We start from the raw sequence: 24,433 nt of genomic DNA, 5'->3' as shown, positions 1-24,433 counted from the left end.
CCAGAGTCTAGAGACAGCTGTGGCCGAGTCAGACTGGAGTCCATGGCATGTGTGGGGGTGGGGGGAGGTCCTTTCTGCTATCCCATATGACTGGTAGCTTATTTAAACTTACTGGTCTTACCACAAAGTGACAATCCATATCTATATCAAGCTTCTCTACCTATAGGTCAAAGATTCTCTTGACTTTCCTCTTTCTGATGAAAGATCAAAGGCAAGCGTGGAGCCATGCACTGAATCTGGCAAGATTTATTTAAGCACAATGGTAAATTCATGTATTTGAATTTATAAGAATCCCGTAGTGCAAGGCCTAGAGATGTTCATGGATAGTGAGGCTAGCACCCAGCAGGAAGAGGGTAGAGTCTGCCCACTTGCGCCAGTGGTGATCAGAGCAGATCAGGAAGGTGCCATTCCATCCTGGGCGCCACGCTGCATGGAGTCTTCTGGAAACTGGAGTGTATGCAGAGGGTAGGGCCACATGAAGAAGACTTCAAGCTTCCTCCTTTGCAGCATATACATGTCTTGATAGCTCAGCTGATAGATAATTTTAAGGGTTGAGGATACTCCTGTAGATAGTCAAGAGTAGTAGTGAATGCAAAGCTCTCAAACTTCCTTCCCTAGCACTTCCTTAAGATTGACTAGACTTTGGTGGAAATGTATAGACAGAGACTACACTTTTTACTCTCTGAAACTAAAGATTTTCAGTTGACTGTGCCACGTTTGTTTGTTATGTTATATACTGCCATTATTTCTTGCCATTGCTGCATGGTTTAGTTGAAGTGCTCTAACAAGCAGTACAGATAGGGTATGGAGGTCTCAAAAACAATTACCAAGTGTGTGAATGCCTCTCTGTATCATGAAGAGCCAAAAATGGAAGAGAATAAAATTCAAGATGAATAAAACTGAAAAAATACAGTTTCTTTTATATTTGCTTTTCAACCTTTATGATTTTTTGGGTTTTCACTTGTTTCCTTGCCCCTCTACTATTTAATGAAAGATTTGATTTATGGCTGTGATTTACACATTTAGGCCTCTCTGTCATGAATTATTTAAAGTCCACAAAAGTACTTTAATAATAGAATATAATATACAATTTTTTTTCTCTTTCTAGGTGGATCTGGAGCCAGAAGGGAAAGTATTTGTGGTAATAACCCTAACAGGGAGTTTCACTGAAGGTAAGAATGAGTTTTGTGTGGTTTCTAGTATATGTGTAATCTGAGTTCATATTCAATAAAAATTTCTATCTTGGAAATTATAAAAGAAAGTATTTTTGCAAAAGATGTTTAAAAAAATCACTCTCTCAAGTTGGGCTGACTGGTGTTTTGTTTCCCAATGGTGTATTGGCTCAGGTTGCCGTATTAAATATATTCACTAATTCTGGCAATTTCATGTTCTTCTGTAGCATCCTCAGTTTTTGTTTATATTGATCACATCTCAGCTGAATTGGTTTTTGTCCCTTTTGCTTCATGCTTATTAAACTATACTTTAAATTTTTGGTTTCGTGCCAACCTTTTGGTTTTCCCTTTGATGTCTGTGAAAGCAATTTAGGGATCATGTTCTCTTCTTTATAATGCCTATCTCATTCTTACCCTATAAGGGATTCTGTTCCTCGTCCCCTGCTACCACACTCCCTTCCACTCCTGCCCTCCATAATTTTTTTTTAATTGAGGTAAAATTTATATGTGGTGAAATGAAAGATCAGAAATGAGCAATTTGAATTTTAACAAATGCACACAACTGTGTAACCAGCCCCCCAGTGCAAGAGACAGAACATCTCCATTACCTTGAAAGTCCTGTGTGCCCTTGCTCATCAGCGCCCTGGTGCCAAAGGCAGCAAGTGCAATGTGTTCCTTCACCACAGATTAGTTTTGCCTACTCTAGAGGTTCATGTGAATGGAATTACATAGTATTTCTCTTTTGTGTCTGGTTTCTTCACTCAGCATGATTTCTCTAAGATTCATTCTTGTCATTGTCTCTGTCAGGATTCATCTTTATTACTGAGTAGTAGTCCGTTATATAAATGTAGCACCCATTTATTTACCCATTCTCCTCCCGGTGGACTTTCGGGTTTTCCCTGTTGTCTATTATGCATAATGCTTCTGTAAATATTCTTATATATAAATTTTTGTGGATATAACACTTTCATTTCTCTCAGGTAAATACATAGAAGTGGAATTGCTAGATAATAGTGTCTGTTTAACTTTATAAGAAATTCCCAAATGGTTTTTCAAAGTGGTTTTGTTATTATACTCCCTCTAGCAATGAGTGAGAGTTCCAGTTACTCCATATCCTCACCAATACTTGCTGTGGTCATTCTTTTTCATTCTAGACATGCCTAGTCGGTATGATATGGTATCCTGTGGTTCCATTTGCATTTCTCTGATGTCAAGTACTTTCTTATGTTTGTTTGTTTTGATAATTTCTAGTTCTAGTCTTTTGCCCTGCTTTCCAAAACTGGTTTTGTCTTTTGATTTTTAGGAGTTCTTGTTTTCATGAGTCCTTTGTGAGAAATAAATGTGAGTACTTTTTCCCAGTCTGTGGCTTGCTTTTTTGTTTTCTTCATCCTGTCTTTGAGCAGAAGTGTTAAATTTCTATGAAGTCCAGTTCATCTGTCTCTTCTTTGATAGTTTGTACGTTTTCTGTCTTCTCTAAGAAATCTATCATAGGGTCACAAATATATTCTGTTTTCTTTTAGTAGATTATCGTTTAGCTTTTATATTGAGGTCTGTGTGCCTTCTTAAATTAAATATTTGTGTTTGGTTGTGATAGGGGAGTTGGAATTATTTTTTCCTGTACACTAACCCAGTTGTTCTAGCACCATTTGTTGAAAAGACTTTCTTTCTTTTTATTAAATCACCCTGGAACCTTTGTTGAAAATCAATTGACCATATAATGTGGGTCTATTTCCAGAGTATCTGTGTGAGTCTATCCATCTAGTCTGTCGTTATGTTGGTACTGTACTGTCTTTGTTATGGTTGCTTTATAGTGAGTCTTACCATTAAATAGTGTGAGCCCTTCAACTTTGTTCTTGTTTCAGTTTTAGCTGTTCTCCGTATTTTGCATTTTAATATCAATTTTAGAGTCAGCTTATGTATTTATACACAAAATCCTGCTGGATTTTGAATTCAAATTTTGTTGAATCTATAAATCAATTTGAGGAGAATTGACATCTTAATTGTGAGCATCTTCAAATCCATAAACATGGTATATCTTTTTATTTATTAATGGTCTTTAATGTTGCTCATCCATATTATCAATGTAATATAATTATCAATACAGAGGTATTGCACATGTTTTTAAAAATGTATTTGTAACTATCCTAAGCTTCTTGGTGTTATTAATGGTCTTTTTAAAATTTCATTTTGAAATTTGTTACTGGTACATAAAAATTAAATTTATTTTTGTATATTGACTTTGAATCCTGTGATCTTACTAAATTCACTTGTTCTAAAAGGGTTTTTTGGTAGATATCATAATATTTTCTATGCAAATAATCATTGCACCTATGAATAAAGTTTCCTTTTTCTTTTCTGATATTGGTGGCTTTTATGTCTTGCATGCCTTATTGTACTGTGAGGATTCTAGGACAGACATCCTACCATGTCCATACTCAATTTAGTTTTTCCCCATTATGTATTATGATAGCTGTGTGTATTTTATAGAGTTACTTTATCACAATTGAGTAAGTTTCTTTCTAGTCCTAGTTTTCTGATAGTTTTTCTTTTTTAATTGTGACTAAAATTTTGACGAATGTCTTTTCTTTGTCTTTTGAGATGATCATATGATTTTTCCCCTTTATTCTCTTTTATTTTATAGTTAAATTACTGGCTGATCACCTTAAAATTGTGAAGGGTTTTAAGGGTGGGATGGTTTCACTCTTTCCTCTTAGTCCTAGGGCAAATTCCATAGTCCTAGGACACAGTCTTTGCTCACAGGGCATAGCCAATCTGAGGGTTCAGTGGAAATCCCAGGTTGTTGTAAATCTTTTTAGCTTTGTGGCACTTAATCATCAAACTGTTTCTCCTAGGTGTGAAACAGCTAAAATCCCAACTCAGGTCTTTCAGTGTTCAGCTCTTTTTTCTGGACTGCTTGGAGTCTTGCCTGCACATGCACAGTTTAGGAGGAAGCAAGGATTTAAAGAGTTTACATATTTGAAGTGTTTTTTCTCTGTGGCCCCATTCGTTCCAGGATTTCTTTCCTCAATATCCAGTCATCTGGTGGCCCTGCATTTTGCCATTTCCTTCCTCAAGCCAGTACAACTGTGGCTCCCTTCTTGAGTTCTGTTCACTCAACCATGTGCAGCATGGGGAATAATCTGGAGAAAAGCCCTGTAAATATAGATCTCACCCAGTGCAGTTCCCTTCTCTCAAGTGTCAGATTCCCTCTAGTTTGTGCTTGTTTTTGGTTGTTCTTCTGCATCTCCAACTAGTTGTTTTTAAATATATTTTCCAGATATTTTAATTGTTTAGCAGGAGAGTCGGTCCATTAGAAGCTACTACACCATTACTAAAATCCCATGAAGTTTTGAAGTTATGTGGCTTAATGGTTTGTATGTTTGGTGTTGGCATTTTGTAAATTGGTCATATTAATACTTTCTTTGAGAAATAGTTTTCTCCTCTCGGCCAACCATTTCCGTTCATGAGAGCGATTTGTTTTAATGTCAAAGTTTTTTGATGCGTTGTCTCAGTTGTTAGATCTTGCCTTTTTGCTCCATATTGAAATTAGAAGAAACCTGGGATAATTTGGACATTAAAAAAAACTGTCCAGGTTACAGTTTGGGGGGTCTTCTGCCTGTTCTCAGGTCTTTCTATTTTGCTTGGTATCTTGGACATACAGGATGTATGAGCAAAATGAGTCTGCTCTAACCTCGTCGAATAAAATGAATGCAGTATTACAGAACGTTGTTGATAGAACATTCTCATAATGCACATGGAACGTGGGTCAGCTAAGGTGGAAATAAATGCAGCAGTGAGAAGAGAGGCCAGAATGAGGAGTGGGCGAGATTCTGAGTGTGCTGAATCACCTTTCTGTGTTAACTTACAGTGAAGTAAGGCTGTGCATGTTACACCAGGTCTGACTGTGCCACAATCATTACATGACTGTTTTAGATCTATGCCAGCTCTCTAGGACTAAATGCTATTAAGTTTGTATCTTCCTTAATTGTACTTAGAAACATCAGAACAATGACACTGGAATACACTTGGATGTTCTCATTGTGTGTATTTGTTAGTTTCAGTGATAAGCACAACAAAATGGTCAATCAGATTGGGAGATGAGTTCTTACTAGGTTGTTGCAGTTGTATTCCTTTCGGAGCTGACCCTGGGTAAAATTGTGAGATTGGCTGAGTTCATCTTTGCTAATTCTACCTTCCCTTAAGGCTAGTTCTTGCTCTCTGCCTTCAGCTGTCTCTAATTCCAGTAACAAGCCCAGTAATCTCTGGGAACAGTTGATGACAAGGAAGACAATGAATTCATGGGCTAATTCACACTAAAGTGATAGTGATCAACATCTTAGTACTCTACCACTCTCAGGTGTGTTTGCATATTTTAAAAGATGCTAGAAGAGTTGTTTTACCTTTGAGAAATAGACTTTTCATGTTAAAATTTTAGGAGCTATGGCATGTATGCTTGGGATATATTTAGGAACCCCAGATCAGTCCTCTGTCTCTCTGTTGGGAGCATTGTCATTTCAGTTTGGCTTCTAGACTGGGTCTTGGCTAAAGATTGCATGTTGCTGCTGCCTTAGAGCACAGGTCCCTTGTCAAATACAGAGGACATGACAGCTGCCTCTCTGCATGTGCTACATGAGGAGGAGATGGAGCCCCCCTCCCATGAATCTGCTGTAGCTGTGGCAGCAGCCTGAGCCTGGCCCTGTGGACCTGTCCCTGGTGAGGCCTCATTCCTGGCAGCCACCTTAGATCATCTCCAGCCATAAAATGACAGCTCAGCTGGTGGAATATTTGGAGCCCTGGTTCTCATCTTGGATGCTGAAGACTTCATAGAAAGAAGCAGTGAATGCTAAGGCCCGCCCTGTGTGTATCTTGGGCTGTGAAAGGGGCCTTGGCCTGGGATCCTGGAGGGATTGTCAAAGCTCAAGAAATGTTGGCTGAACCTGAGTATGTCTAGCAGGGTTATCCTGAAGGTCAGATGATAGTAGGTCATTAAACATGAAATGTCCGATTTCAAATCAAAAGTGTAGTTTATGCCGGGCGCGGTGGCTCACGCCTGTAATCCTAGCTCTCTGGGAGGCCGAGGCGGGCGGATCGCTCGAGGTCGGGAGTTCGAAACCAGCCTGAGCAAGAGCGAGACCCCGTCTCTACTATAAATAGAAAGAAACTAATTGGCCAACTAATATATATAGAAAAAATTAGCCGGGCATGGTGGCTCATGCCTGTAGTCCCAGCTACTTGGGAGGCTGAGACAGAAGGATCGCTTGAGCCCAGGAGTTTGAGGTTGCTGTGAGCTAGTCTGACGCCACGGCACTCACTCTAGCCTGGGCAACAAAGCAAGACTCTGTCTCAAAAAAAAAAAAAAAAAAAAAAAGTGTAGTTTATTATATCTCAAACAAGAAGCAGTACAATTAATCAGAGTATGCATCTAAACTATGGGCAGTTTTGCCATCTTAATGGTAACTTGCTTATTGCCAGTCGTGAAGAAGCCTAGAGACTGAGTGACAGTGAAATAGTGAAAGGCATTTTCCATAGCTTGTTGAGAATTGAATATTTTTTCCTTGCAAGAAGTGGTCCAAAGCCTGGAAGAAGTGGTAGTCAGTTGGTGCAAGGACTGGTGAATACAGTGGATGACAGACAGTTTCTAAGTCCAGCTGCTGTAGTTTGAGCAGCGTTGTTTGTGGACATGTGGTCGAGAGTTGTCTTGCAATAGGATTGGTCTGTCTCTAGTGACCAGTCTCAGCTGCTTAATCACAAGCATCCTCATCATTTCATCCACTTGGTTGCAGTAGACATCTGCTGTAATGAATTGACCAGGTTTCATGAAGCTGTAGTGGATAATACCAGCGCTGGACCACCAAACAGACACCATTAGCTTCTTTTGATGAATATTCAGTTTTGGACTGTGTTTTGCACTTCATCTTTATCCAACCATTGTGCTGAATGCTTGCAATTGTCAAAAAGAATCCATTTTTCATCACATATAACAATATGATGTAGAAATGGTTTAACTTTATGTCCTGACAGCAAAGAAAAGCAAGCTTCGAGACAATTTCTCTTCTGACTCTTGTTTAATTCATGTGGAACTCGTCTATCCAGCTGCTTTACCTTGCCCATTTGTTTCAAATGGTCCAATATTTTTGGAATAGTAATTTCAAACCTTGCTGCTAATTCACACATAGGTCAAGATGGATTCACTTCCACTACAGCTTTCAGCTCATCATTATCCACCTTGGTCACAGTTCGCCCATGTGGCTCATTTTCAAAATTAAAATCGCCACAATGATACTTCTCAAACCATCAACTTATTGTGCGTTCATTAGCCACATCCTTCCCAAACACTTTGTTGATATTTTGAGCTATCTGTGCTGCATTGTTTCCATGATGGAACTCATATTCGAAAATAACATGAATTTTTGACTTACCATGGTTTCACAAAAATTGCTCTTAAAAAATGTGAAAGATAATCACGAGCCAAAAGGTATGCTTGAAAGATTGAGGATGTACCTTTACAATAAAAATAAAACAAGAAGTGTCAAAGTGAAATGTCAGAAATAACCAACTGTCAAACTTAGTACTTAAGGAAATTGGACATTTCCTATTTAATAATATGTAGGGCAGTGCTTTGCAAGCTGTAAAACAACGTAAGAAGGTGTGCTGACGGGATTCTCATCTCTGAATTCCTATCGTCGCAGAAGTGAGATCCCAGTCATTCTTCTCTTGTATACTCAGCAGGTTTGTTTTATCTTAACACTGACTTTATTTTATACTAAACGCCTCAGGGATTTAGTGGAAATTACTAGCTTAATGTTGGTTTATGTGTAGGCATGTTTTCTTTTCACACTTTCCTATAGTTCTGCCATTAGCTCAGATTCTATAATCTCAAAACTCTCCTTTAAAAAAAAAATTGCTTAAATGAGGCTGTGGTCTGTGATATACAGAATACTACTTATCTCATTTTTTAATCTTTCATTAAATATGCTGAATTAGCAGCTCAGACCAAAAAAAATTTATTAAGTATAAGACATGATAGAGAAATGACATGAGAAATACCTGCTGGGCACAGACCTGTAATCTCGTTACAGATACTGGGGAGATAAAGATGAGCAAGACTTAGACACTCTCCTGAAGGCGCTCATAGGAGGGAGGGCAGATGCATCCCACGTGTGCACTGCAGGGAGACAGGTCCCATGGCAGGAATAAGTCCAAGGCATGGTGGTTGGCACATGGGGATATGTAATCAGGTGGCCAGGAGTTTTTAGAGAAGCTTTGCATGGGAGGTGATGTTTAAAGCAAGTTTGAATGGTGACTAGGAATAGGCCCGGAGGGGAAGATAAGATCAAAAGGGGAAGACGGTTTGTATGAGGCACAGAGATGAGAGAACATTGGCAGGTTTTGGAAACTAAAACTAACGTGTAGGTACTGAAGGTGGGTGAATGTGATGGGAGATGTGGCCAGAGATTTGGGACTGCCTTATGTGTAGGCTTGGCAGGTTGTTAGTTGTACCAATATAACTATGTAACAGTGCCACCTGTCACTTTGAAAAGGGTTCCAGGTTAGACAATAAATTGCATGGTCACGCTACTTCTGGGCTAGTAGAAATGATGAAGCGCCAGTGAAGGGTTTTAATAAGAGAGAACAAGACTTGATTTGGTGGCAAGAGGTTCAAGGGAGGGGGAGGGATGTTGAATCATACAAGAAGATGAGGGTATGGAGAGCCATTAGGAGACTATAAAAGTTGTCTAAGGGAAAGATGATCAAGCTTGAGTTAATTGAACTATGTGGGGATGGAGAGGAGGGGACAGCTTTGAGAAATGTCTAGGTGGTAAAATCTACAGGAATTGGCAATCTGTTGGATGTCAGGAACGAAGAAGGAGTCGTCGCAGATGATGCTGGGGAAGGGGTTGTAGAGTCATTTATCAGGGTAGAAACATGGAGAGGAAGATGATGAATTCAACTTTGGGCAATTACAGTTTGGGGTACTTGTGGAAAATCCAAGTGGAGATGTCTAGGAGGAATTGGAAGTAAGATTCTAGAGTTTGGCAAGATGCCTGGGCCTGAGATATAGCTCTAGGTGCCAGGTGGAAGACAGGCACGTGGATAAAGAGGCCCAACGAGAAGATTTAGGGAGAAAACCAAGGCTGACCAACAACATAACTGTGGAACACCAACATTTAAGGACTTTGGCTCATAGATTATAATTTGTCAAACCAACCCAAACTATGTTGAAGGTTATTCATTTTGCTAATATATTTTTTAATGTATTACTCATGCAGTAATATTTCAGTGCTTGCTGTATGCCAGAGATTATTTCATCAGATGATTTATCATCTTCAAAATTGGCACCAAAATGTTTAACAGTGAAGTCTGAAGAAAGAATAGAACATAAAAGGCTTTGAAAATTAATGTTTGAATTGGTGGTAACAGTAGTATCTTCAGAGTTTGGTGAAACAGTGTGCTGTGTGCAGGCTTATGCTTAATGCTGGGGTAAGAAGAACAGATGAACATGTTCAAAACCTACAATGAGGACTCTTCATTGAATTGAGATGGAGCAAGAAAAACTCTTTGACAATCATCACTTTGTGGAAGTCTCTCAGAGAGCCCAAGGCATAACATTGTGCACTGGAGCAGAAACCCCTCATCACTGTTTATCTTGAGAAAGGTGTTACCACTCTTGATCAGATGCAAAATTCCCCTAAGCACTGGGGCAGAAGTAGACAGAATTGAAGTGATTATTTTGAAAAAGCTGTCTGATGTCAATCTTTATTCCATTCTGACTAAGCCCTGGATCTATAGTCTGATCAGACTGAAATTTATTATAGTGATGAAACAGACTTGGATTTTTAATGCAGCCTTTAAATACTATCATTGTGGCCATGTCTATGATTGTCACTATGTTGGACTAGTTTGTACGTGGAAAAGCAGTATGGCAAAAAAAAAAAAAAAGTTAAAGGAAACTGATAAAAATGCAATAAACTAAATGCATTGCATAACTACTATAAGTGGAAGAGAAACCACAGAAAGAAATTAAAGTATGTTCCCTCATGTGAAAACAGGTCAAAAAGATGTAGCTGCATTGTTATGGTATTAAGAAATATGGTATAAGATTTTAAGATTTGAAGAGAATGTAGTTTGCAATAAGTAAAGTTTGCTTGGACTCCAGGTCCCTGAAACTTAAACGGTTGGCCCACAGAACAAAACCCAGACATCAGTGGGCCTCCTAATGGAAGCAGACCACACCGTTGTTGTCTTGCCAAAAAATTGAGGTCGTCTTAACCAAAAAATCAAGCATTAGTCCAATTAGGCTTTCAGATCCAATCACCAGTTTAGATGAAATAAGGAGTTAGGGGACATTTTAAATGACACTATGGGATGTAATCAAAATCCAAACTGTAGAAAAATGTTATAGGAAAAGAGATTTGGTTTCTTCCATGACAAATTGGAAGAAAGAAGAGAAGAGAACCAAAATAACGAGAGAGATACATGAATCAGTTGCCATATATGGACCATGTTTTATCTCAATTCAAACACAAATTATAAAAGAAACAACTCAGGAGACAAGTGAAGAAATGGAAATAGTGGTTGAATCTGTGATGACATTAAGGAATTGTTAATGTTATTTAGGTATGATTATGGCATTGTGGTTTGAAACAAAGAGGGCGTCTATTAGAAATACATTTTGCAATGATACTGATGAAATGATATGGTATCTGGGATTTCCTTCAGAATAATCCAGAGGTGGGCAGAGGGGATGGTATACAGGTGAAACCAGATTAGCCATGGCTTGATTATTGAAGCTGGATGATGATTACTTGTTGCATATGGGTTTATTATACCATCTGTCTACCTTTGCATGTGTTTGTAATTTTCCTTAATAAAAAGTTAAAAGGTAAAATGACAGATTTTAAGCATATTTCTTAAAAACCAAATGGGAGTGGCCTCTATGACATTAAAATGATGCTTGAACTTTTAACATGGTTCCTCTTCTCATTTATAGTTAAAGCTGGCTTTTTTTTTTTAATGTGTATGTTTTATCCTTATTCCTCAATTTTTATGTATAATGAAAAGGTGAGTTTAAAATCTTAAATGACTAAAGTACAGTGCTTCCGAAAGATATTTTAAAGTGCTAAATAAATACTAAGCCGTGAGTCAAAAACTGCAGGTAGGAAGAGATGAGTAAGATAATTCCTTTCCTTCCCTCATCAAGTCCTCACTCATAATGAATGACAAGTAGATAATCTCCTACTAACAATTACATAACAGTTTTTGCATTTGCAAAGCTTAATTTCAAGATAGTTTCCTAAAATAATAAAGTAAATCAGAAGAATTGATGGTACAGGTGTCTTTATAAAGATACTAAGACAAAGGTTCTGAATGTACATGTTTCTTCCCTAGAGTTCTCAAAGCAAACTTGAAGCTGTTCTATTCTATACTAGTTTGGGGTGGGGCTGGGGATGGGGGAGGGAACCAACTTCTCAAAAAATAAAAACAAAACCCCCTGACAAAGCACTTGTTATTTAGGGATTTGAAGCTCGTTTAGACAAAAGACCTTTTGCTAAAACCTCGAATTGATCCCTTCTTTTAGACCCTTATTGCATATATTACTTGGAACGGAGACAGTTTCTCCCGGGGAGGGTGTGGAAAGGCACTTGAATTTTGACATCTGCTTATTCTCTCTACTGAGGCAGCACAATGGTGTAGAGTAAGATACAGATCTTTTTCTCTTTGTACCATTGCCTCAGTTTTTAGCTCAAACTTCCTGTGTCAAGCCCACTGGTTTACAAATAATTATGTTCTTGGCTAAATCATCGTGGCCACACGGACCAACAAAGCAGATGAAGCGTGTGTTCATGCTTTGAAGCAGCAACCCACGGTTTCCCACTGTATCTAACACCTCTCATGCATGTCAGTTTTAAAGGGAAAAAGTTACCTCTGCTGGTAGTTGACTTATAGCATTCCTTTCTAATGTTTCAAGCCCAGTGACAACTTGTTCAGTTTTTAAAATTTAGCTTTTAAATTATGCTTTTGGTATATTAGCCTGAGGAATGAATGACCACTTAGTTTTTTATTTGTTTGTTTTTGCTGGTCCAAGCAGTTCTTGTGGCTACCATTGGAAATGGCTACTAGGTTGAAGATGGGGTAGGAGAGAAAGAAAGAAGAATTAAAGGGATGAGAAAAGGAGAGGAACTGGAAAAGGAAGAAATGGTATTTTTAAAGGATTGAGACTAATTGTCCCTTATCATTGTTTCTTGCTCCTCTTCTCCATATCCAGCTCATTTATTAAACACCCTCTGATGACCAGACACTCTGCTATGCTTGTAATTTAGCAAGTAGCAGCAACAGGAGCCCTTGTTGTTTTATCTTTCTGGTAGTGGAATGGCCCCTTACCTAGTAATTGAGTACCTCTGTGTGTTTATACCATAATGTATGGGAATACATTATTTTGCTTCAAACTTCTGAGGCTGATGTAATTCTCAGTATGCAAATTGTGAATCAGTCTCAGAGATTTGTTATAGTCTCTCTTGGATAGAAAGTGGCAGAGCCCAGACCCAAGCTCAGATTGCAATGCTGAGGTCCAAGATCTTTCTACGGCATCTGATTATCTGGGGAGGCATTTTAGTGTTTTCTCTTTATTATTCCACCTTGGAGAAAAATTGTCCTCTGGGTAATATAATCATTTCCTCCCTAGAGACTTATCTTCTTTTGTAATAATGTCTTTTTGCAAGGTTTCCCTTGGGTTCTTCCTCTTAAACCTGAAGGTCTACATTCACCTGGGAAAGGTGAAGCTTTTTCAGACACAGGTCAGAGAGTGATGGGCAAATGGAGTTTAAGATTTGCTGAAGTTTTACTGCTATCAGTAGCTTCTCTTAATGTGGATCTTAAGCTAGAACTCAAAAGATAAAAATAAAATCAACAAGATCAGCTTAGGGTGATAACTATATTTGCCTAGTGATACCTCTGTTATCATTGACTTCACCCTACCTGCTTCTCGTACTTTCACTGACTATTGATGGGAGAAAAAAAAACTAAGTAATTTTTTGTTGTTGTTGAGAATTTTTAAATTGGTTCTCAAAGTGTGATACTGCAGACTTCGGAGAGTTCCAGAGACATTTTCAAGAGATCTGCAGTTTAAAACATTTGCTTATAATATTGAGATGTTATTTGCCTTTTTTACTGTTTTCACATTTGCCCCAGTGGTGCAAAAAAAAAAAAAAAAAAAGGTGGGCAAAACTGTGGCACCAGACTATGCATTCATCGTTGTATTCTTCGTGGCCACACAATTGCAGGAAAAAGTTGAAGTTTCACTGAAGAATGTCTTTGATGAAGCAGTAAGCATTATCGATGTTATTAAATCTCAACCCTCGACCATACATCTTTGTAATATTCTGTGTGACAAAATGAGAAGTATGCATGCGTAAAGCACTGCTGCTCCATACTGAAATACTATCGTGTCTCAAGGTAAAGCACGTATGTGATTGGATTATTAGCTGAGCTAGCCACTTTATGCATGGAACACCATTTTTTACTTTGAAAAAATGACAAACCATAGTTTTGGAATTTGCAAATTTGTGAGATATTTTCCTAAAAATGAATGAATTGAGCCTTTTACTTTAAGGAAAACAGCTGCAAGTATTTGGTACCAATGATGAAATTAGAGCCTTTAAGCCATAATTAGAATTTTGAAAAGTTACATCTCTCGTTGTGAGCTTGACAGCTTCTCAATACTTAGTCTTTTTTCATGAGTTTGTTGTTGGTATTAACAATTGAGATGTTTAAAACATTGTAGAATGAGATTTGTTAGTGTTTGGAAGATCTGCATGACTCAGTGAATATATATTTTCAAAATGGCCAATACAAGATGATGTAACACCATGTATACGGGTCAAGGATCTATTGAGAGCATAGGATAGACTAATGGATTTTTATGTAGAAGTATGAAAAGTTCATTGATATACTTTTATGTACCCCCTTGCAACCAACTTTTAAGAAACTACTACTTAGTAAGTTTTGATATAGTATCAAAGAATATTCATAATTATCAGAAAAAGCTATTAAAATACTTTTTTAAAAAACTACTCTCTGTGTGAGTCTCTACTCATGTACTTCAACTAGAAGAGTATTGCAACAGATTGAATACAGAAGCAGATTTAAGAATCTAGCTGTCTTCTTTTAAGTCAGACATTAAAGACATTTGCAAATTGTAAAACAATGATATTCTCTTTTGTTAGGGTTTTGGACAATATAATTATCTTTCATAAAAATGTTTATGTTGGCCGGGCGTGGTGGCTCACGCCTATAATCCTAGCACTCTGGGAGGCCGAGGTGGGCGGATTGGTCGAGGTCAGGAGTTCGAAACCAGCCTGAGCAAGAGCGAGACCCCATCTCTACTATAAATAGAAAGAAATTAATTGGCCAACTAATATATATATATATATATATATATATATATATATATACACACACAAAAAAAAAAATTAGCCGGGCATGGTGGTGCATGCCTGTAGTCCCAGCTACTTGGGAGGCTGAGGCAGCAGGATTGCTTGAGCCCAGGAGATTGAGGTTGCTGTGAGCTAGGCTGACGCCATGGCACTCACTCTAGCCAGGGCAACAAAGCGAGACTCTGTCTCCAAAAAAAAAAAAAAATGTTTATGTTAACATGCAATGAATTTGTTATTTAAATAAACGAATAAATATTTTAAAATGTCTCCATTTAAATTTCTAATTTGGCAAGTATTTATAGCATCCATATAAACCAAGACTCTTTGAGTCCTAATAATTTTTGAGACTATAAAGGGGTCCTGGGACCAAAAAATTTTATGATTTCTGGGTGAATTTTTTCTTTTTTCCCCCCCAAAGCTAAGCACTTTAAATTTTATTGACCACAGGGAGAAGGAACTGACAAATAGGTGACAATTAGGCACAATTCGATTATTTTTTGAAACTGTAATTATTTTTCTAATTATTTTACTGTGCTTGTGTACTTTTTTTTTTTTTTTGCCAGTTTTTGTTATAAGCCTGTTCTCACAAAAATAAGGTCAGGAAATGACACCAAAACAACCCAGAAGCCTATGGTGGTTTCTAACTTTCGAGTTGCCTGTTACAGGGTAGCTTCATGCTAAACCTTTGCTTGGTTCAAGCAGAATAACGATACTTCTGAGCAAGTGGTCAGTGCTACAAGCACTAAAAGCTGAACCTCAAGCCACTTAAAGATCTATGGATGGAAGCATCTAGAAACTCACTTCTGTGGAACTTGCATATGAACTAGCATGCTGCTTTTGTAATCATGGTTCTTACAAAACACAGTCTGACTAGTTTCTTGATTTTTCTCAAGCTTCATTTTTTTTTTTCGATTATACTGATGCAGTATTCTCTCAGTGGAACCAAGATTTGGGTAAACAGAAATGATTTAATTTTTCTTAAATTTCAGAATATTACAGGGGTACAAATGTTTTGGTTACGTGGATTGTTTTTGTACTGCTTGAGTCAAAGTTATAAGTGTGCCCATTGCCCAGATAGTGTACATTGTACCTGTTAGGTATGATTTCACCCATCCCCTCCTCCCCCTCCCACCTGCATGATTTCCATTGGGTTTTACTTCCATGTGTGCACGTGAGTGCTGATGAGTTAGTTCCAATTTAACAGTGAGTATATGTGGTGTTTGTTTTTCCATTCCCGATTTCATTTTTGATAGGAAAATTAATTGCCCCAATGTTAATTTCCATTATACTTCAGTTTTATTTCTAGCAACCCTTTATCTTTCTGCTCTTTTTATTTGAAGTGAACAAGACAGCAGAGTTTCTGTTTTCCAGAGCACTGATACTGATAAACCTTTTCTTAAATTTTCCCCAGTAGCACCCCATGTCAGTGGACAGATAGGAAGTAGGAGACCTGTTTCTTCCCTTCTTTCCCCCAAAACTTCAGCATCATTATCTCATCCTGGAGTCTGAGATTTCTGTTTCAGGTCTCAAGTCAGTGCTGGTGCTGCATGAAGTTGGGGGTAGGGGGTCGATAGTGGCCTAGGGTTGCAGACACACACATTCTTTACGTAGGTCAGGGATTGCCTTAGATTTTTTAAATGGCAACCTAGTTATCACATTGTTTTGGAGAAAATTAGCTGCTCCCTCTATGAATTTACATTTGGTTACAAAATATACTGGGTTGAGCAATACTTCTAAATTACCACCACTTAGAACCAGTGGATCAAGAGATCCATCCATCCATCCATCCAGAGTATTTATGTATGAAATTATGTAATGGATGTATATATTCACACATATGTGTATGTATGACTTACTAATGATGCTTGTTTATCCTCACCAGAATTCAAAATTTGCTCTGTGGATGGAGACACCAACAATTAGACAAGTTAATATTACATGACAGATGGTGCATGCTATGGAAAAAATAAGGCAGAGTAAGGGGACAGAGATGGAGTTTTTGTGTATGCTGGTCTGTTCAAATCAGGCGGTCAGGGCAGGCCCCTCTCATGAGGTGGCATTTGAGCCAGAGGTCTGAAGAAAGGGAGGGAGTGGATCTCGATGCTGTCTGTGTTGAGAGGGAAGAAGAAGTACAAAGACCCTGAAGGAGGGCTGAGGCAGTCAGTGAATGGGAGAGGAATGTGCCTGGGTTGGCACAAGGTTGGCACCCTGCTAATGTCACTTTCCTATTCAAGAACATGCTTTTGTCACTTAAGTGACATTCACTTATGTTTGGTACTGGCTTGCCGTTTGGCTGATTGAAAATATCTTTTCCCCTTTGGCTAGGGGCTTGTAGAGCACAACATGGCATCTATTTATAATGACTTGATATTCTTTGCTACAGCAAAAACTATTCTGGGTTCATCATGAAGACTTTCTCCAATTGTGTGTCTTCCATTATGGGTTTCTTACCATTCCAAGCTAAAGTAGGAGCCACTGCTCAGCTTAATAAGCATTAAAAGTTCAAATTGACTGTCTGGAGATGCATAACAAGTCTATGCGCTGCTAAACATAATTAGCTATAATTCAATTCTCGTTATGCGTTATTAAGAAATTACTCTTATTTGTGCACCTCACCCATCTAAAGCACAGGAAATTTAGGTTCAGCTGGAGTCTTCTGTTGCGAACTATCATTTGTTGTGCAATTTTAATAAATGTTAGTGATACATCTCTGCTAAACATCTGGAGACGTAAACAGTAAATACGCTGGTGCTCAGTCTGAGTACGCTGTAGGAATTTAGTATATCCCTTTCAGAGGTTTAATTCTTGTTGAATTTTGATACTTGTTTTATGTAAATGTGGATGCTTCCATTATCTGGGTCCTTAGATTTGGGATTTACTGAGTACTGAGAATAGGGGCTTCTAAAAATATGAAAAGGAAATGGAGGATCTGCTCTAGAGCAACGGAATCACTTGAGAACATTGAAAAATTAGAGATTCTCAGGACACAGACAGAATCAGAATCTCTGGGGAAGAGACCAAGGAAACAGGTTCCTGATAAACATCTTGGCTGATTCTAATGGTTGGCCAAGTTTGGACGCTCGTGCTGTATCCGAAACTACACTTACTTTGTGATTAAGGTAAAGTTTTGGGGATTGGGAAGTTTGCTAGTTGAAAAAACACAGGGGGAAAATATATAGGGGAGTGTATTGCTTTGGTGTAGTCCTAAAAAGCGTGTAGGGGAGTGTGTATTGCTTGGTGTAGTCTTTAAAGTTGGTAAAATTCCCAGTGTATTCTTTGAAGAACCTTAAAAAGTGCCGTGACAAGGGTCAGGTTACAGTTTTTGCGTTCCTAGTGGGGAAAAGTGAGATTCAGGCGCTAAGGGCCTTGCTAATGTCTGGGAACATTGAGTGCTAATGTGGAGACTCAGCTTGGAAGCGATAAAATCAGGATGGGAATGTTGGCTTTGCTGCCTATCGGCTGTTAGACTGGAGACAAGTTACAGGCATTTCCCTGTTCTGAGGGTAACTGGGACCAGGAAAAGTCAATTTAAAGTGATTCTAGGCAAAAGATTTGCTTTGGACTTAAATCCAAATACCATTCTGAAGGAGGGACTCTGTTTTTAAAAGCCATGACAAAAATTGTGCAAGTGAATTTCTTTCATCTTTATCGGTTTTGAGGTTACAATGGCACTTGTGTGCTAATTCTTAGAACCAAGGATGGATCACGTAACTCAGTGTGTATTGTTCTGGCTGATTTGAAAGTGTGATAACATCTTCCACTTCACGCTGACTTTCTCAGCACTGTCCAGAGGGTTATTTTTGCAAAAATGTTTGAAGACATTGTCAATTTTTCCAACAGCCAGGCATGGCTCCATCAGTGTTGATCCTTCTCTTCGTTGGAGGCGGACCCCACGGCCGGTATTTACCTTGTCAGGCCTTGGCTGTGATTGGAGCAGTGTACCGGTCAATTGCATGTCTGCCTGTAGCGTCTACCGTATCTCACTTTTTGATCTGGAGTTCATTTTTATTGTGTAGGTTGTATTGTGAGATGTATCTGATACTCAGAAAGGGTGAACCAAGTCATTTTTGTGGTAGGCAGGGATAGGGTAGCTTTTAGCAGGGAGGGATATTAAGGGACTGCTTTGAAAGTGATCATCAGGGATTATTCTCATGCCCTCAACATTTAGTTTACCATCTAAATCTCACTTGTCTTTTTAGAGATAGCATCTCACTCTGTCACCCAGGGCTGGAGTGCAGTGGCAACATCATAGCTCACTGCAACCTCAAACTCCTAGGTTCAAGGGATCCTCTTGCCTCAGCCTCCTGAGTAGCTGGGACTATAGGTATGCATCATCATACCCGGCTGTTTTTTCTGTTTTTCTGTAGACATGCTGGTCTAGAACTCTTAGCCTGAAGTGATCCTCCTGCCTCAGCCTCCCAAAGTGTGAATAAGTGCTTATAAGTGTGAACCACCATGCCTGGCCTAAATCTCACTATTATAGGGATTTTTAGTAATGAATACCCAGATGATGAGTTCAGGTGTCTCTGTAAAATGAACAATGTATTTATTATGAAAGGTATAATAACTCTTACTAGGTCCAGGTACCATTCTGAAGGATGCACTGCATGTCTGGGTACCACTATCTTATCTAATGGTGACTTAGGATCCACTCGGGCACAGGAGCACTTCACAGTCCTTGGAGGGGTTCTTTCTAAAGCTTAACTCTGGTACTGATTTTGTTAAACACATTAATAAATGACAATTCAGTAGTACTCCGGCCTCTCCTCAGTGGGGCATACTGAGCCAGGGTGTGGAAGAAACTGCTTCAGGGTCCTGCTCAAGTGTGTCTTTGACCTGTCACATCTTTTCCACTCGTCTTCTCCATCTTTTCCACTTCCTCATTTGAGACCTCATCCCTATGTTCTTGGTCTTTGCCTTGGAATGCTTGAAGGTCACTCTTAAGAACTGCGTTTACGGGGCCTTCCGTCTGCTGTGCGGAATACTGACTGTGTGCTAGCTGCGTCAGCTTGGCCCTATGTCTCCCTCTAATTGGGGGTCACAAACTGCCTGTGGGCTGAAATCGGCCCACAGACCCGTTTTGTTTTGTGTATGGCCTAGTCCGATGCTTTTGAAGTTTTCCAACTTGAAGTCTTCAGACAGGGCTGGGTTCTCCAGTGCTCCACATACCCCGTGGTCTGGATTTCCTCTGACTTCACACCTCCATGCCTGCATTTCTGGCCTTGGTTTCAAATCCTGAATCTGAGCATTTGTTCCACGTGTTTACTGGGCAGTGCGCAGTGGCTGTGGGGGCACTTTTAAACATCTTTTAGTGGGAAAGGATCGTATCTTTCCTGGAGTCCAAACTGAAAATATCTCCCTTCCCTGAATCCTGTGAAGGCTGCTCTCCCACGCCACGTGGCATGACGTCCTACTCAGCCACACGCCCGCCTCGCGTTTGGGGTGGCACAGAGTCTTACTCTTCTTGGGGGAGCTTTGGGGGAAGCGTGAGGAGAGAAATCTCTGTTCATTTGTTTATTTGTTTGAATCAGAAAATAAGCTTCCAGATGATACATCTATTTTTAGTGATGTCAAAGCTCCCTGAATACTCCAAGGAGGTAATTTCTGGTGTCAGTGTTTTAGTCTCTCTTTAACAGGACCTCACGGTCAGAATCCACTGGGAATTGTTGGGGATCTCTTGCTGTGCTGGAGTTGGGGGGTTGTGGTTCAGAAGGCCGTCAGCTTTAGAGCAGATGGACCCAGTTCTGCTGCCTGCACTTACTAGCTGAGTGACCTTGAGCAGTGGTTGCCTTATGTGTAAAATCCGGGGCTAGTGATGTCCAGCCCAGGATTGCTGTGAAGGTCACATGAGACTGTGCACACAGCACATGGCCACACACAAAGTGCTGTGTTGGGGGCTGATGCAGATGATGTACCCACCCACTTGGGAAGGAAATCTGAACCCCATTTACTTCCACGTACTTGGTGGTGAATTATCTCAAAGACACTGGCAAAAGTATGATTACCCCTTTCTCAGCCCTGGGTTCAAATCCTAGACAGCAAGTGAATGTCACAGGATATATGCCATATTCTAGGAGGGTGTGATGTACATGCTGGTCTGTGTTTCTAGGTGCTTTTGGTAGGAACTACCATCAGGGGAGCTGAGGGTAAGAGAGTATTCCAGAGTGGGGTGGGGGAGGTACCGGAAGGACTCATTCTTGTGAGAAGAGCTCTCATTGCTTTGCCAGTTTCCTGCTCTCTGGGCCACAGGGAATGTGTGTTGCCCCTATTTCTAAATCTGCTCACCACAGCCAGCATCACGCCTTTTCCCAAGTCACTGCTCGAGGGACCAGCTAATTGCCGCTGCTTGCACTCATCGCCTGGTGAGGACTAACTGTGCCATGGGGGTGGTGGGGCGTGTGTTGATAGGGAAGCAGAACAGGATTAGGGGTCCTGCTTTCCTGACTAGCATGACCTGGAGCCACGGGGAATTGCTTTTTGGGGCCTCTTTGAAAACCAAGCTCTCATGCTGGTTGGTTCTTCTAGCACATGTAGAGAAATGCAATGAGTACCTTCTCCCTATAGCTCAGTTAAGAGAAAGGACTTAATGTTTACAAGACATTTCTAGGTCTAGGTCTCAGGAAGAAGGTATGTTTTAAAAGCAGATTGTATATACACCTTGATATCAATTTCTCATCTGTAAAGAAAGGTTTGAATGTTAAGTGCCAAGGCCAACATTGTACATTGTCAGGAAGCATTGATCCCTGCCCCTACCTTTTCCGCCTGTACTAGAATCTTTTTAGATTCGGTCCTCAGCCTGCCGACCTGGTCATGTGCTGCCCATCAACTTGGAGTGGTTATGATTGTTTACTTTGTTATCTGTTCACAAATCCATGGAGTTAGTTAACTCCATGTGGATATCTTTATAGCCTTTAGTCTTTTCCCAAATATTTACCTTTGTTTATTAAATTAGTTTCTCATGTGTACATTAAAGTGTATGTTGACTTTTGTGGTTTTAATTTTATGGGCTCAGTTGTCCTTGAATTACCAGACCTTTCTTGAGTCTGTAAGCAGGTTTTGTTTGCTTGCTGGCTTGTTTTATTTAGGGCTTACCTGCTATCCAGTTTCTTCTTAAATTAAAGATGGTGTTATGTCAAGTGAAAATCCATTTTAAATCGAGTACTTTATTATTAATTAAAGTCTTGTGCATTTTGGAGGGAAAATTATTTTGTTGTACGTGAAGGAGGAACATATGTCAACAAACAATAATTAACTTTTCAGTGGATTTGGGTTAATCTCTTTACTCCGCTCCGTGCTGCCTGCCTGCAGGGTAATAGAAATCCAGGGGGCTGATGCTGGGCTCAGCTGCTTCTGGGGAGTCTGACAGGTTTCATCCTGTTAAAGGCTTTTTTCATTTAGGGATGTTGGGGACATCCTGCCTGTGATGGTGAAGGGACTCTAACTCCACGTGTTTGCTTCTTGCTTCTAACACCATTTGTGGCCCATGGAGTGTGACAGAAGGGATTGGTGTGGCTAAATTACTCCTTCTGCAGTCCCCACCATGTTCTTGTGTTCTTGGATGTTTTCATTTCCCCTCTCCCAGAGCTTCCTTTGGTCACTGCAAAGTTAAAGTCACCTGTGGGCAATGTGCCTGACTTTTTGCCTGGCTGTGGTAGGTATAGATAAACACAGCTATCAGGGCCAGCTCCCTTGGGTGGTCACACTTCTTCTTATTCTGGTCACCTTGTACTTGTGACACTGACCAATGTGCCTGGCTAATTCCAAACCACATGAACTGCTATCTTCCCTGGGCTCATGAAGCCTGCTGGGAAGAGCTGTGCCCAGATGTATTTTGGAGATGAGAGTGATTGCAAAGGTACAGGGACTATAAGATATCATGGGTACCATCTTGTCCTTAGCTCTTCAGTCATTTGGATGTCTGGACTTCCAAGCCTGAGTATCCAGTAGGCCTCTGGGGAAGGTGCATCAGAACTGAGGAAGGACCCAGCCCCAGTGACTTCCAAGAGACAGTCACTGTGCAACAGAGGGTGCCTTCGCTGTGCAGAGCCTTGGGCTACCTCAGAGGTCACCACCTTCCTCCAGATTTGGCATGATCAGACTTTACATATCTCTTTGGCCCATGTATCAGTCCCTTGTTGTCTTGCGTGGCCAAGATAGTAGTGGTGTCAATGGATGCATATGCCATGACCTAGAGTAAGTCTTCACAAAAAAACCGTGGACAGGGCAGGCAGTTAACACTTCAGGCCCCTTTTCCACTCAGCCACACATGTGTTTATCAGGCCTTTAAGCTGGTGGGATAGTTCTGGGATTCCTCAGCTTAAAACCTATGGCAGGACTTCACTTTTGGCCGAGATGCCATAACAAGGATTGGATTTACTCTCCCACCTGAAAAATATGGGTAAAATTAATGAAACACTGATTTGTAAGACACTGGACATCAGACAACAAAGGCTAGTGATTCCTGAGAGATGGGAAACAAATGAGGTGTGAGAGCTATGGGTCGTTTGAAGCTGCCTTGGGAGAATTTCTAAGTCACAGAACATGAAGGGAAACAGGTGGAGTTCAGTAGCCTCCTTGAGTTGAGGAGATGGACCTGAGTCTTCAGGGACACTAAGGCCACTAGTATCACAGGAGAGAGTACCAGAGAGAAGATAGCTGCACAGGGAGATGACACTGGAGATTTGCAAAATTGTCCCCCTTGAGTATTCAATCAAGTACTGGTCAGTGTAAAGAAACTACCTGAGGCTGGGGAAAGAGCCATTCAAAAGGATCAGAGATAATTATGTCTGGTGCTCACACAGGGCCAGGAACAATGTCTGTTCCTACCAACCATCCTGGAAAACTTTAACAGTCATGGAGCAGTGGGTAGAGTACATAGAAGGGTCTTGCCTCCCTAGTGGAAAGTAGCTAGCCCAGACTGAGCACTGCTGTAGTCCACCTAACAAATCCGAAAAGCAAGTTCTGATAGGATTGAATTATTTCTAAGAAACTTAACTGTGTCCTAGATCAAAGCTGAAGAATATTTATCGCAATACAAAACTATCTAGCACTCAATAAGCAAAATTAACAAAGTCTGAAAATCATCAGGCATGCAAAGAAGCAAGAAAATATGGCCCATAACAGGAGCGAAACAATCAATTGAAACTGAACCAGAACCAACACTAATGTTAGAACTAGCAGATAAGGATATTAAAACAGTTCTGATAACTGTATTCTACATGTTCAAAAAGTTAAGTACAAACATGGAAGATTGAAAAAAAAAATAAGCCAAATTGGATCTCAAACATGGGATACTTTTTTATGACTCAGTTCTTATGTTACTTCCATTAACGAAATCCCCGTGACCCAAACATGGCTCCTATTAATTTATCTGATTGATAAGTCCCTTCTGGTCCACTCAGTGCTCTCTCTAGCCCAGGCTGTGGGTCACCACTGCAGTGCTAGCTCAGCGATGCCCAGTGATTCATCTGACCCTCTAATCTCCATGCTGGTGCCTCACCTGAGCAATCATCCTGCAGTGCTGCTCCTGGGACAAAGAGGCTACAGGACCCGTCGTGTATACATTCTTGGTGGTAACCAGATACCTCACAAAAACTGAAATGTGCTGCCCGTGTTGGTTTCTCAGTAATACCTAAACTTTTACATCTGCAGGCTCTCCCTTTATTTTCTACCTACTTTCTGATTCTATTGCTCTCCTGAGAAAATCTTGCAATGCCTTCCGTCTCTGTGCATCCACTGTCCCTCTGCATGGCCATCTCTTCGCTTCCTTTCTGCCGAAGCCTCTCTTCTCACAGAAGCAACACCTCTTCCTGGGCAGATCTGGCCTCT

General features: G+C 40.0%; 1 protein-coding gene across 1 annotated transcript in view; it reads left to right on the top strand.

Moving 5' to 3' along the window:
* The window catches only part of PRKCH (protein kinase C eta), a 218,702-nt gene that overhangs the window by 61,055 nt on the left and 133,214 nt on the right, over window positions 1–24,433 (top strand). Inside the window, exon 2 of the mRNA XM_012777648.2 lies at window positions 1,109–1,172. Coding sequence (XP_012633102.1) covers window positions 1,109–1,172 — 64 coding nt within the window. The remainder of the gene's footprint in view (window positions 1–1,108; window positions 1,173–24,433) is intronic.

Source organism: Microcebus murinus, chromosome 6 (assembly GCF_040939455.1).
Source record: "Microcebus murinus isolate Inina chromosome 6, M.murinus_Inina_mat1.0, whole genome shotgun sequence".
NCBI classification, from domain to species: Eukaryota; Metazoa; Chordata; class Mammalia; order Primates; family Cheirogaleidae; genus Microcebus; species Microcebus murinus.
The sequence above is the reverse complement of the archived record's forward strand: the minus strand, read 5'-3'. Positions and strand labels throughout refer to the sequence as shown.